This window comes from Corvus brachyrhynchos, unplaced genomic scaffold (assembly GCF_000691975.1).
Source record: "Corvus brachyrhynchos isolate BGI_N302 unplaced genomic scaffold, ASM69197v1 scaffold4, whole genome shotgun sequence".
In the NCBI taxonomy this organism is placed as follows: domain Eukaryota; kingdom Metazoa; phylum Chordata; class Aves; order Passeriformes; family Corvidae; genus Corvus; species Corvus brachyrhynchos.
The window spans coordinates 639,288-654,430 of record NW_008237878.1 but is presented as its reverse complement, the minus strand read 5'-3'; the positions used below and the strand labels follow the sequence as shown (position 1 = coordinate 654,430).

Here is a 15,143-nt window from a genome sequence, read left to right as displayed (position 1 = left end):
GGTGAAAGGCTGGAGAGCAGCATTAGGAGCTGCCCTAAGAAATATTCCCAAAAGGCAGCACAGATTGCTTTGTATCAACTTTGGCACTTTCTGGCCTCTGAGGTTTATCGTTTTGGAAAAGATCATTTTGGGATCCAACTTCCCCATCCTCACTGATGCCACATGACTTGGGGTCATGGAACAACTGTCCTGTTTCTCTCTGTGTGGTGAACAGTGTGAAACACTTTTGCTCTGGTGATCTGCAAACCAGCCTCTACACCCTTTAAAAAATAATGATAAACTACAGCCAAGGCCATAACAGTTCCAGGAGAGACCTGCTGCGTATTCCAAGGAGGGCCTCTGTAGTCCAGGAGCAGCCAGCCCTGGGATTGTAGACATGTGCCACTGCAGCCCCAATCCTGACCAGAGATACCTCCTGAGCTCCCTTTCTCATCACTATGCAAAAATACCAAAGCTGCTGCAGTCTCAGCTCTCCAAGGTGCTCAGACTCCATCACAGGCTGGTGGAGGTGCTTAGACTCTCTCACTCATCTGCTGGAATGTGCACTCTACATAACAGGAATTAAAATTAATGTATACTCTACATAGCAGGAATTATAATTGGAAAAATTATCTGTGAAAAAAATCTCACGCTTCTAATACAGGATTTTTCATCAATGTGTTAAAAGGACTTTCCAAAGTGTGTAGTAGAAGAGCAACAAATAATTGCTTTTTTCAATAACCATTTTATCTGCAGTGGTTCTATCTTATCATAATTTCTTAATTATGAAATGCTTCTAAGATAAGGTAATTCTGTGATTTTCAGGTCTCTTCCCAAGCTTGTGTTCATCTTGACTTTAAATCTATTTATTTATTTCCTTGCCCTCCCTCACCACACCGCAATATCTTTCTAAAACTCATTTTCCCCAAGGCAAGCAGCCCGTATGTTAGATAATTCAAGGGATCCCTGTCTTTTCCTGCTATCTCTGTTACTTCTAAGGGTTCAGCTGTCTCCTTGTGTAAGATACCAAAATTACCCAGGTTTTGGTTTTACATCTGCTGTCATATCATAGCAAAGGTGAGAAATTGCTTGCTCTGGACATCAAAGCTCGCTCAAGCAAACCTCAGCCTGTGCACACCTTAGAAATGTTCCTGGGTCTGAATTAAAATGTAACTACACTGTATAAAGTTGTTATTTTTGTTAAACACTGTATTCTCTGTGGCCTGTCAGGTTGGCAGCTGAATTAATGACTAATTAGTGGCAGACAGGTACCCTTGATTCCAGTGGTTTGGGGGTGGTTGTGATGGTGTTTGGGTTTTTTAACACACAAGCAGGCCTTTGTAGAAACCAGCATTGTAAAGAACTAACCATTATTGTAGAGTAACTCTCTTCCCATACCCAATACTGGGGGTAAAATTTAGGGGTGATTTTCTAAAAAGCCATTCAGTTAGAATTATAATGAAATTTTGTTGCGTATCAGTCAGTATCATTTAGGAAACTCAGAAGGATGTGGGAAATACCCACCCTGTGGATGCAGTCCTAAGAATAACCAGTAAATGTAGTTTGTCCTCTCCTGGTCCTAGGACAAGCGCATGGATTCTCTGCAGAGGAATTCTCTGAAAACTTCCTGGCAGGGGTTGGGGCTTTTGATTGTTTGGTCCATGTCATAATACGAATTTCTTGCCTTGTAAAAAGCCTGTGCTGTACAAATTGAAATACAAGGCCATCTGGGCCCACATTTTTTGTCTTTTGCCTGTGACACAGTAAATTTTTTTGTGAAATTGGAAAAGTGACTAAAGTGTGAACCCATCAATATGTTCATGCCCTGCCATTTTCTGATGTTTTGACAGCTGCCCTTTGAAAAAATAGTTCTTTAAATTGCTGTTAATTAAGAACTGGTAATCTGATGGTGTAATAAAATTCCCCCTGTCAAAGCACAGATATTTTCAGGAATCTATTGCTCTCTAGAGCACTAAGTATTACCTCCAAGGTTTTTTGATTTTTGAAATGCCTTGTCAGGCATGTAATAGATTAAAACTATGTCAAATCAGTTTTAGTGTGGAACTTCATGTCTCCAAGACATGCAAGATAAAGGCTACCATATGTTACACTGGTATGCTGGGTGATGAAGAAAGCCTAGAAAGTGTGTTCCCTTCTTGGTGCAGCAGCAGAATCGAGCCTGAGGAGGAAATGCTAAAGATGATTTATGTAGCTTAATTTTTTGGCTCTGGAGGGACACGATCTGCTGGTTAGCAGCATCCCAAACAGTGGCTCTGCAGCTCCCTGCATATGCTGCCCTGGGAAATGCAGTGCTGCTTTTAGAGAGCAAGGAGGCACAGCCATGAATTTGTTACTTGCCTGCTGTAATTTAGCAGTATAACACAATAGGGAGGGGATTGAAACTTCTCCTTAGGATAAATTCCCTTTATGCCTAGTTCTGAGTCACTGTGCCAGCTTTTATTGCGCTGCATGGCACCGTAATCTGGAGTTGCATTGCCATTATAATCTCACTGGTTGAGATATGGGTTCTCAAGTCACATGTGAAAGAAAGTCCCTGTGTGATTTAAGGTTCATGTTTTAGCTTTCAGCAAAATGCAGTTTTAAATTCTAAATTGGTTCAGATTAGGAATGACAGATCTTAGATGTCCACAGCTTAAATTTCCTCCCCGCTTTATGTAAAAATAGCATTATTTCCTTTTACAGTGGTTATAATACCACCTAGTTGAGGAGCTTTTTAAAGAAAACCATGAGATTTTATCTGAATCAGAGATTGTTCCAGTTAATTTTTGTGTAAAGTAGTACCTGACAGTGAGATGACAGCACTTAGTAGAGAAAGAGGCAGCAGCTGTTGCTGTAGAGCACGAGGATCCTTTTTGCATCAGTCTAAAACAGGGATGAATATTCTCCCAGTACACAGTGCCTGTTTAAAATCTTGTCTGGGAGGTGAGTGGCATAGGCAAAACTGGTTTTTAGGAAGAAATGTTTCTTAGACCTTTCTTGTAACTAAAAAAATAAAAATGCAGGAGGAATGTCTCAAAGTTGATGTTTGTTTATGAAGTTATCAGTGAAATCTACAATATGCCAAGGAAATTGCAATGAAGGTGGCTTCTGACATATGAATGCAAAATGCTGCCATAATGACTTATTGAAAAGTGTCCTATATGTATTTTCTTATTTCTTTTAATTTTTAAATTATTATTATTTTCTTAATTTATTTATTAACTTTATTTTTGAAGTTGCATCGGAGTCAATAACACTTACTTGTCTTCATTAACTTCGGCTTCCCTTTTGCTCTTCTGTAGGTTGTCCTGTTGTTTGGTTTTTCTTGAAGCTCATTTTTAAAAGGCTTGACCTGCTTTTCTGTAACATGGGATTTCAGAGTTTTCATCCACGTTTATAGCTGCAGGCACTTATGTTGGAATGTCTCTATTTTTTCCAATCTTGCAGGATCTCAGCAGCAAGGACATGAAGAGGGATTTGTACATAGTTGCCCATGTAATCCGAATAGGTACAGTATGATTTAGTGCTTGAAATATACGTAATAAACAGTGCTCTTCGAGTATTTTTAAATGTATGTTTTAATTAGCTGCTTTAAAATGATTTATACATTTAGAAAACTCAGTCATAAAGTGATTGACATTCAGACCATATGGAGCTAAGTGTTAGAAAGTTACAGATGACTGTTTAACAGAGATTTTGTTTTTCTGAGTCTGAAACAGAATTTTTGATTAAACACCACATTTCGGGGAGAGGGACAAACTAAAAAGTCTTCTTGTTTAATGTTTAAAAACTTCAAATGAGATCTTTTTACTGGTGATTATAGCTGGGTTACAGGGCAGCATGTCTGACCATCCACATTGAGTAAATCAGAGGCTGTTAGACAAGTATATATCAAGATCTGGTTGCTGCTGTAGGAGTCTGTGGTGCAGACACATATTTTACCTGTGTTAATTTTAAATATTATGCCCAAAATGCTAACAATGTGCAGTAGGAGTAGCAGAGACAGTTTCCTCAGCTCCATTATTGTAAACAAGTGAGTAGTGCAGTGCCATTCATGTGTTCCAGGTTTTCAGGTGGCTGAAGAATGGCCGGGCAGTATTTGCGAGGAAAGGGTTTTTAAGCTGTTGCCAGCTCAGTCACTGCTAACACCCATTACCAGCCACAGACACCTTTTCTGAAGTACAGCAACTCTAAAGAGAGCTTTGTGTGTTGTCCTGGGAATGGCAATGTGCCTTCAGAGCCACAGCTGTGTCAGAGAGGTCGGGTTTTCATTATCTGACTTCACCGTGTCATGAGACCCCACACGTCAGAATTGCTGTTATCACTTGAGGTGATAAATGAAGCTTGTAGAAAGATGCTGTGTTAACCTTGATGCAAGAAGTGTTGGACAAATTATTATATGTAATGTTACAAGTTCACTTAGATTATCACAGTGATTTTTCTGGCCTTGGCATTTTTTGCTCTATTTAAAAACTGCCTCAGTAATAGGAAGTCAATCACTGAGCAGATTTGTACCTCAGAATTCTCCTTCCTGTGCTCCAAGAAGGATCCATCCAACAACCAATATATGATATTATATATATTATATACAATATATAATACATTCCCTTAAAGCAGCTGAATAAAATGAAAATTTGTACAAACAGGGCACTCTAAGGAAGGAGCACAATGAATCTCTGTGTGGGTCAGACTGCTGAGTACAAGCCATACTCTTGGCTCATTCCACAGATGATTTGTAGTCAGCCCAGCTGGATGCAAATATGTGTCATGGAGCTGCAAATCAAAGCTGGCCAGACATGATGCTGTTCACTTCGCCCTTGACTGTTTTTGGCTGAGGTGTAGGTTCAGATGGACCTCTGGGTTTGAAAAGTTTAAGAGTGAAAAGCTGTGGTGGGTTGAGCCCAGGTGAACACCAGAGGCCCTCCAAGCTGCTCTGTCACTCCCCTCCTCAGCAGGATGGGGCTGGGGGCAGAAATAAGATGGAAGGAAATTAATGGGTGAAGATAAAGGCAGTCTGATAAAGCAAAGGCCATGTGCAGAAGCAAAGGAAAGCAAAAGATTCATTCTCTCTACTTTCAGTCAGCCATCAATGTCCAGCCACTTCCCAGGAAGCCAGGCTGTATAGAGCCAAACCTCATAGTGACAAATGTCCCCCTCTCCTCCTTCCCCTTGTGTTGCTGAGCAGATGTCATGTGCTGCGGGACATCCCTCTGGCCAGTGTGGATCAGCTCTCCTGGCTGTGTCCCCTCCCAGCCCTGCCCCCCCAGGCTCCTGGAGAGGGGGATGTTGCAGAGGTAGTCCTGGTGCTGTGCCAGCCCTGCTCACATCCCTGGGCTGTTCTCAGCATCTCCCTGCACAGCCCAGCACGTGGGGCTGGGGGAAAACCAGCTGCAGCTCCTCCAGAGCCAGGGCAGGAGTGTCAGCCTGCAGCCAGGAGCTGAAAGTGGCCTGGGTGTGTGTTCTCAGAGGGGTGATGAACACAGCAGGCAGGATGTGGCTGCCCATCCATCCCTGATGTTTGAAATTTCCTTCTCTTTAGGTCGCATGCTGCTCAATGACTCCAAGAAAGGGCCCCCCCATTTACACTATCGCCGCCCCTACGGCTGTGCAGTGCTCAGCATCATGGACGTGCTCCAGTCCATCTCGGAAATCAAGGAAGAGAAGGACTTTGTTCTCAAAGTTTACACGTGAGTAACTCCTAGAAGGAAGTTTTTTGCTTCTTTATTATTCCAGTAGCTCATAGAAACTAATGAATATTATCCACAGATGTTTTAGGTGTGTGAAATGCTTCAGAGGTTATTGAATATTGCCCAAATCTGTGTGACTTGCAAAGCTGCTCTTTTATTAGTGTGAATTATTTAAAATCTGCTGAGCTCAAACCCAGAGGAATGTACTGTATTTCATCTGATGAAGGGAATAATAACTCATCTGCTCTTTCTTACCACTCATGGTAACCAACAAAAGAAGTAGAGAACAACTAATTCAACAGTGTGTGACCAAAATTCTCAAAACAAATCAACATTTTTTGAGCAGGAATCTGTCTTCAGTTATTTGTGATTTTGAACTTCAAACTAACAAATTCTTATTATGAAATGTGGTCTCACAGTTGTAATAAAGAGGCCACAGACAAACTGTCTGGAGACTGCAGGGAACATTTAAATCCCTTGTCAGTGAGGATAAATAGTGGCAAGATCTGTTTTGCAGATGGACTGAGACACAGCTGACACTGCTTTGTGGTCTGTGGCCACTGTTGAGAGTAATAAGATAATTTGGTGGGTTACAGAACTTTGTTATTCTTTGAGAAGTGCATTCAGCAGCAGAAAATGTGACCTTCAAGGGAAGCTATGTGAAAAAATGTCTTTTACTGTTCACTGAAGATTCTTGGATGTCTCTTCATACATTAGAAATCTCTTAAGCCCAAACAAAAGTCTCTCAGAGTCAGCTCTTTCATTCTTCCTTTGCCAAAAGTTATGAAAATTGTAGCAAAAATGTCAAATTATAGGGAAGAAAATGGTCATCTTTCTTCTTTCTGTCAGTAGAATCTGGCTAATCTTGGCCTTTTGTCACATTCAGTTTCAGCTTATCTCAGACCAGTGGGTTTTAGTTATATAGTTCTATTGGCTTTGTAGATATGGTGTTAATGTATTGCAACTGCAACATTTTGAATGTTTACAGGAATGGAACATTCTGATTATCATATTTCTGTTTTGTTGCCCATTTAATGCCTCTTTAGCTTCTGAAAAATAGAACAGAAAAAACTTGTTGAAACACTGGACTTTGTCAGTGACAAGTGGAGTCACACAGCCTGTTAGAGCAACCCAAAGCCTTGGTACAAAGCTGAAATAAAAATAACAGGATACAGAGCTTCCCTTTTCTTCCTGCTAATCTGCAGTGTTTTGTTTACATGGATTCCCTTCATAGCACCCAGGTTTTGTCCAAATTCCTCAGCAGATTTGCACCAGTCACTCCTCACGTGGGCAGGGAGAGCCCCTGGCTGAATTCAGCTCTGTAATCAGATGCTTGTAATTCTTTATCACTATTATCACTCTCTTGGGCTGTTATAAGGCTTGTACATTATTCTTTCATGTTGCTGCTGTTTGGAGTGTTCTGTGTAAACCTGCAGCAGAAATATTCAGGAGGGAACATGGATATATCTGAAGGGCACCAGCTTATCCCCTTTGCAGCTTTGATAGCTGTTGGTCTTTTATGACAGAGTTTTCACAGGTTTCTCTCTTGCATCTTCTCTTTGCACATTCCTTTAGCTAACCTGCCTTTTCTTGTTCCTAGGCTACAATTGAAATGACAGGGTTTTGTCCTTTGTAAGTTTAAAATTGAATATGAGTGCTTAAACAGCCCTGAACTGATTTTCTTACCTGCTGCTCTCATTTGGATTACTGTTAAAATGGCCATCTCCAAAACATCATAAAGATGAAATAAGGAGAGAGGTGTATTTGTATTTTTCAAGGAGCAGTAAAAAGCATTCCTTTTATACACTCTGTGGCTAAAGCTTACAGCTGCCACAAATGAGGCAGCCAGAAAAGCCTTTTCACAGGGAGAAGCTGAAAAAAATTTGAGAGACTGAAAACCTAACAAAAGCTGAAACAAATACATGGTCTGTCAAGGGAGACTTCTGCTGAATCCACAAGAGAATGCTTATGGGAGGGGGAAAAAAATCAATTTACTTCACCAGTCTTCTTCAGCTTGCCTTATTATTGTTAAAGATTTATGTCTGAAAAAATTTTTTTCTCACAATTGAGATTTTCCTCTTTGTTAATCCCACAGTCATGTTAAAATCTCCCTAAGAGGATATAGTACCATAGCTGTAGTTATAAGCTCATTATGTAAAAGCATAAAGGTTTGCTTTTATAATTCTTTTTAATATATATGTAAAATAATTTAAAAGTGAGATGGAAATTAAATTCTCAGTCCCTTTTTTCTGAAATCACTTGATTTAATATTTTGTATTAATTTTATCTTTAGTGAAATTTTTTGCTCATTAAACATGTTATTCTTTGTGTCCGTCTTACCATTCTCCTGAAAACTTCATGCATTTCTCTTCCATATTTGCTTTTTTCTGTTTCTTTTTTTTTGTACTGTTTTCTTTCAATCCTTTTTTTCCTCTTTCTCCAGCCCTAGATCTTAAAATGCTTACCTGTTAATGCCTGAATGCCTTTCCCTTTTGCTATTCCATTGTTGCTATTTGCCCAGCTGGACAAGAGCTCACATCCCATTGCTGTCCCCAGCTGCTGACTCCGGGGGCTGCTGTGGGGTGGAAAACATTCCAAATGTGCATTTGCTGCACAACCAGCCAGCCTCAAAGGTGATGGATGGCTCAGGAGAAAATTGTTATTTAAAGGAGAAATAGATTCCTTTATATACTTGGTATTTGGACAAGTAAAATGTGAGCACAGTAAGACACATTCCAAGCAAATGTTTCCAGGCCAGCCTGTCAAAGTTGGGAGAAGATCCTCCTTCCTGGTGCTCAGGAAATGCAAAGTGCAGCTTCCACTGGCACTTGGTACAAAACTGGCTTTAAGCTGCCTTTACAGCTGATTTTGGGATAACTTTGTTCCAGGTTAATTGGCAGGCATAAGTTGTTGGAGGCTGAAATCTATTTTAACTTGTACTCCAGAGGCTTGTACAGCAACTAAAAATCACCACAGTTTAGACATTTGTTTGTGTCTGTGAGGATGGAGGATGGTATAGAATCTCTGCTTTAGGTTCTCTCTCTACTTTTAGGAGAATCTTATTTGGAGTAGGATAAATTACTTTTAATGTGTTGACAATGTGAAGATAATTTTTATTTTTTCTTGATGAGTAAGCTAAACCAGCACAGAACACCACAATTACTGGCAGGGGGTTTGTACTGTCCATTAGTGCCTTAGCTCTGTTGTGTTTTGGTTTTGAGGGATTGTTTTGGAGAGCACAAATACAGTCAATTTACCATCCTGGGAAGTTGTGCAAGGTCATTTGTGTGCTGATCTGCCTTGTGTGACTGTGTGGGTAACTGGTGTCTCCTCCCAGAAGGGGTATAGTACTTACAGGAGGTGGGCAGTAGAGCAAGTGAGATGTTTAAGGACACAGACGTTTTCTATTTCATCTGGTCCAAGTTGTCTCTGTTCCTTTTGCTGTTCTAAGAACATTTGGGGGAGTCAGTAATTGTGCCATCGCAGGCTTTGGGGCTTACCTCATTAATCTTGGCAGCACATGGTTTTGCAATACTGAAGCTGCAGGAAATTACCAGCTACTACTTGTAGAGAGCCTGAATTCCTTCTGCCATGCTGTTCTTCAGTTACATAAGGCAGCAAACCAAAACATCCCCACTGTCTTCACAGGAGCTGGTGTGTTTCTAACCCTGGTTGTGCTGGCATGTTGTGCTCTTGGGGGGAAGCAAAAAAGGGAAAAAATGGTAATATCCTTGGAGAAGTTTTACAAAGTGACTTATTTCTTAAAACTCCCAGGAGCTGAAAGCTTAGAGTATTAGCTTTTTATTTTAACCTTTAAGAGTCAATAGGACAGAGGTTTAATTAAATTGTTTAATTCAATTGCTTTTCAGGAGAAATGAGATTCACAATTGCTGCTGAGTTAAAAATTGCTGACTTCATGGGGAATCATTGAATCTTGCTGTTGTGATTTAAATAAAGCACAGTTGAATTTAAAATGCAGTTAGACTTGATCAACACACTGCTTTTCCTTTCTTTTTTAACCAATAGCACTGTTTGTAGTAAAGGTGCTGGTTTTTTCACGAGAGAAGATTATATGGCTCATCTTTCATGTAAAAGCTGGATAAAGAGGGTCACTTCAGTTGTTTGCCTTTCTCTCCCCAGTCTGAGGTCTCTCCCATCCTATGGGACAGTAGCCTGTGGACTCAGAACGTGGAGCTGGTTTCCTTGGCTCCTGTCCCAGTGGCACTGCAATTCCTGCATGTTGTGCTTTGGATCCTGGACAGAAATGTAGCACTCATTTTCTACATGCACAGAATTCAGACAGAGTGTCCAGAGCTTTCTTCATTCTGTCATAATCTGAAAAGTGGAAAGATGGCTTTGGTGACAGAAGAGTCACCACCAGCTCCAAAGTGTCCATTGAAAGGACATAACTATTAGGAAATATTTTGTTCCCTTCCACTTTAAAAATAAGTTACATGGGATTTCTCTCATTCATCCAAACCCTGTACAAGCTTTCGTATTATCTCTACAGCAAAGTTGACTCTCGTGTTCCAAGACGAGAAAGCATTTAACTTGAATTAGTGTTCTTCTATTTTAGGTGTAACAATGAAAACGAATGGTGCCAGATCCATGAAAATATCATCCGCAAGTCCAGCACCAAATACACAGCCCCCAGCTCCAACTATGGTAAATATTTCCTTGTGCTTGTTTGTCAGAACAACAGCTGAACATCTCCTTTAGGAAACTGCTGATTATTTGTAGCAGAGAAATTCACTGAGATGTGAGGTTTTCGTTTCGTAGCTAATGACAGATAAATAGGGAAAATAAATCCTGTCTTATCTGTTTACCTCATGTAATGATGTCTGTAGTTGCTAATTCAGAGATATCACTGCTCTCCTACTCCAAATGAAGCAGCTGATAGGATACAGTTCAGCTTCATTACAGCCAGTTCTGCATTCATTACCAAGTGTCTGAATCATGGTGATGTCCAAATACTGAATTTGTCTTAATTTCACTTATTTGCATATTGAGATGCTGTAGTGGAATATGCAGTGCACACTCCCATAGAAGAGATTAAGCGCAACAATAAGAAAATGAAACATTTTGCAGGTTTGGAATTTTACTGTGTATAAAGCTGGTTTCATTCCATGCTGCTCCTCCTGTTAAAGTTATTCACTAGTCATCATTAAAAGATCTTCCTAAATTGTTTACAACTTTGAAAACTTGGGCAACATGTCTGAACTTCCAAATCTGCTCCAGTCCTTTGACCCTGGAATTTTTAAAATTTCTTTTCATTCGTTTGTTTTTAATAGCAGACAAGGATATAAAATGAACAAGTTTTCCTGTAAGTGACAAAAATAGTCAAGACTGATTCCTAATGAACACGTGTCTCTTGTGTGCTGTGAAACCTTCTGGACACACGGACACCCTTGTACATGGTATTCAAAGAGTTTGAATTTTTTCCATGGTTTCAAAGCCTGTGTTTTCCCTGCAGTGCTCTCCTGCCTACTCAGCTGGGCAGTTGCAAGTCCATGTTTTGGCAGCTTTTGAGTATATACATGCTGACTGTCCAGCTGGCTGGTTTGCCTCCCTTTTTCTTCATTTTAAGGCTTTTTGCTCAATTTTTTCATCCCAACTGCCAGTATTCATTAAATTTATACAATCCTCATGTAATCTGGATATCCGCTTATTTGCCAAATTCGGCTGAAGCCAAACAACAGGCTTGAAAATTATTTCAAGGGGAGAAGGCAGGAAGTGGGTAGGAGGTACATGATACTCCTGGTTTCGTTCCCCTGGTAACTAATGGTGACTAAATATTGGTCACAAAGCCCAGATATTGAGCTTAGGAAAGAGTAGGACTTTGGATGGCTCGTGCAAAACTGTTCATCCAAGGCAGGGTTTGGTTTGGTGTGTGCTGTTCTGGGCAGTGGACAGAGAGGACATAAGGAACTCTTGACCAAGTGACACTGAAGGGGATAAAGAATGTGGAAAATTGCTCTGTGCAGGTAATTCTCATGGATACTTGGAGCTGGTAGTGTGTGCTCCACAGGTGAGACTGGGCTTGAATGCCTGAGCTCAATGCTGCCATTTTTTGGTACGGTAATGCTGGACTTCGTAATTTTACCAATGCACTCTCCTATGTTGTAAATTAAAAGCAACTAGAGAAAACAGCTGGACTGAGATTAAGTGTGTAATTATTCCTAGTCCAGCTGTTCAGATGATACACCGAACAACAGAGGTGGTTGCTGAAGTCAGTTTGGCCAGTTGGCACTCCTGAAACATCTTGAGGAACTCCTGGGAATTTCATTAAAATCAACATCCTTCTATGAAGCAGTTAAAGAAATGAGTGGAACAGATACACTTTGAGATTTAAGTTTTTCCATGGTATTAAGCAGGATTAAAGGCACTTGAGAGATGTTCCAGAGCTTTCTGTGGTTGATGGTCCCTCAGACAGAGGTGGCATTGCTCATACATGTGTTGTAACCTGCTGCATGTGAGGAACAGAAGTAATGGAAGTACTTTCTGTAGCCTGAGACATGTCTGCAAAATTAAATATTCTGATTGTTAAGACTTGTATCGTAATATAATTTTGTGCTCTTAACTGATCCCTTATAACAGTTTTGTTTCTTCCATTTTAATTTTCAAGTACTCCAAGGGAGAAAAGAGCTGTGTTTATATATTGTATTAAATTAACTGTGGAGCAATACATTAGTTTACCTGCACACTTTGTACACACAGAATCTGATTTTTAGGGCAGAAACAATGAACTTCTTTGGTTTTTTTCCAGGACTTATAATATCTCTTCAGCTTCTTCGTGGTGACATGGAGCAGATCCGAAGGGAGAACCCCATGATCTTTAACAGAGGCGTTTCTGTCACCAGGAAGTTGGGATTTCCTGATGTTATAATGCCAGGTAAACACAGCAGCTCCAAGCTGAAAATACTGGTCATTCTGTCTTGTACTCTACCACTCAAGTGCAGCTGGGATGGGGACTTTACTTGAGTGAGACTCGTAACAGGGTTGTCTTATTTATCAGTGAATGCCAGATTTCGGTAGGCAAATGCTAAAACATGGTCAGCAACAGACATTCTAGTGATAGAAGGTGTTAAAATCACATGGATAGAAGGGGATCTGGAAAGATTGTTCTGATAGTCTCCACAACCCCTGCCAGTTAATATCCCTCTTGTACACTCAGCATAGAGATTTTTAAATGCGTGAAATTCCTTCTTCCCAGCAATCCAAATCCTGGAAGAAAAGAGCTTATACTTTGCAACCTTGATGTTTCTGAGTGCATGTGATCCTTTTGTAATGAGAAGTAGAGAAGGTGAAGATCTGTCAGATTTTCCCTCTGGCCTCATGGAGCAGCTGGTCTGTGCAATGTCTCGGCTGCAGCACTGCTGTGCTTCCTCTGCTCCTCACCTCTGGAGCAGCAGCTGGAGATGCTTCTTGGCTTGGCAGATCCAGCACGGCCAAGAATTCACTTAGAGAAGAACCCAGAATGTGGCCAGTCATGCAACCCCATAAAACCTGATGTTACACTGCCTTGAGTTCTGCAGTGTGGTGAGAAATGGGTTTGCTAATTAGTAGCATTTCAACTATTACTTCATTGCTATGATAAGCAAGCCCAAGGATGACTTTACAGACATGGGAAATTTGGTGAAAGCATAATGGGAAAAGCGTCAGATTTTGTTACTCAAAAGGCTGCAGTGAGACATCAGTACCAGAAGTTGTTGTAGCCTTGTTATGGAAGCTCTTCAGAAACGACAATAAAATAGGGAGTAGGTGGGAAGCATTTCTAGAAACTAAAGTCAAAGGATTTTGAACAACATGTGTTTATTTACTAATGAGCTTGAAAATGGTGGTAACAGAGCAGCAGAGGATGTGGGCTATAAAGCCAATTACAAATGTTGGTTCTTAGTGACCTTATAGCAGTTCCAGGCATAACCCAAAGCAATCAAATAGGGAAAAGATGAATTATTGCAGATTGATGTACAAACACAGCAGCTGCAAGGTGATCTGCTGTAATTGAGATCACAGCTGGATGTGTCACATTTACACACCTGTGTAAGGGAATTAATTCTCCTGCAAGAACTGCTTGATCCTCCATTTCTGTGGATAGAGCTGTGCCTCAGGTGCTTCAGGCCACTGAAGCTGAAGAACAGCTTCGTGTCCTCAGTGTTCCCCTGAGGAACTTTGTTTTCCAGGCCCTGGCCCTCTCTGCAAAGTGCACAGTGTGTTCCTGAATTTGCTGCTCGGGCAAGGCTTTGGGCTAGGGCTTGAGCAAACAGATCAGCAGTGTTCATACAAAACGTACTCCTGCTCTAAGCTTTTAAAATTCTCTGTTCGTTACAGCTAATTCAAATTTCCAGATTTTCTTTGTGAGAACCACAGTTCTTGGAGAAAACACTGGGGTTTTAAGATGATAGACTGTTTGGAATTGGACTCATATACATATACACACACACACACACATATATATATCTGCTCAAAATGCTGATTGATAGAAACAAATGTGTGAAAATATCACCATTCTGCTGTTAAATGCTTCCTGCCTCTCTAGAGGATCTGAGCACAGAACTTCTCCTTGATTCCAGGTGTGCTACAAGAGGTTTTCATATAGAGAGTTTAGATACAAAGCTTTAGGCATTATGAGAATAATGCTTCTATTGTGAGGGAAGGCAGTTTGTACCTGTCTGTAAACACCAGGTAAGAAAAGAAAAGCAGTTGAGGAAGTGTGAAGGAACTTTCATTGTAATTATAAATGAGGACGTTGCCAGAGTAGAGAGGAGCTGTGAAGAGAGGAATAGTCATGAATGGGGCTCTAAACAAAGGCTTTCACTGTCGTGGGCATTCTCCAGAATAATGAAATCTCTGGAAGATGAGGAGATTGAAATGTAGTGGAACTCCACTGGTGCAGCAAACAGTGTTCACTCTAATTACTAATCAGGGTTTTTTTGGAAATCAGAGTATGTTTGACATACTCAAGTGATAGCAGATATTTGCCTGTCGTTGTGTACAACAACAGATCCAACTGGGGTTGGAGTTTGCCTGACATCCAGGATAAAACATTTGGGTTGTGTGACCTTTCCAGGTGGATTAGCCCAGCTACATGAACAAGGAATATCTGTCAATTGACTTGGTGCTTATGTTGCTACAGCCAGGATCAAACATTCTTGCTTAGCTTTATGAGTATTGTCTAAAGTTGAAAAATAATTCACTGGGGACACACATGACAAAAAAAAGAAACAAAAAACTCCCAACCAAAGACTGAAGCCTGTCATGCACATTAGCAGTTCTCAACCATGTCTGCTGCTTTAATAGTCTTTGTCAAACTACCTCTTCCTTGCTTTGCTTCAGAACTGTTTGTCATTAAACACAGGGTTTCTTCTTCCAGAAAACCACATAGGAAGTTCAGGACTTGTATTTTGCAAGTGGATACAGATTTTTCAAGGCAGTGTGGTTTAAAAATGGTTTTTATGAATAAATTAATAAAGGCTA

The 15,143-nt window shown here is 40.5% G+C and overlaps 1 protein-coding gene across 1 annotated transcript in view; it reads left to right on the top strand.

Annotated features, from left to right (window-relative positions):
* The window catches only part of DOCK3 (dedicator of cytokinesis 3), a 167,927-nt gene that overhangs the window by 75,720 nt on the left and 77,064 nt on the right, over positions 1-15,143 (top strand). The window contains exons 10-13 of the mRNA XM_017732287.1: positions 3,427-3,487; positions 5,519-5,666; positions 10,243-10,331; positions 12,433-12,558. Coding sequence (XP_017587776.1) covers positions 3,427-3,487; positions 5,519-5,666; positions 10,243-10,331; positions 12,433-12,558 — 424 coding nt within the window. The remainder of the gene's footprint in view (positions 1-3,426; positions 3,488-5,518; positions 5,667-10,242; positions 10,332-12,432; positions 12,559-15,143) is intronic.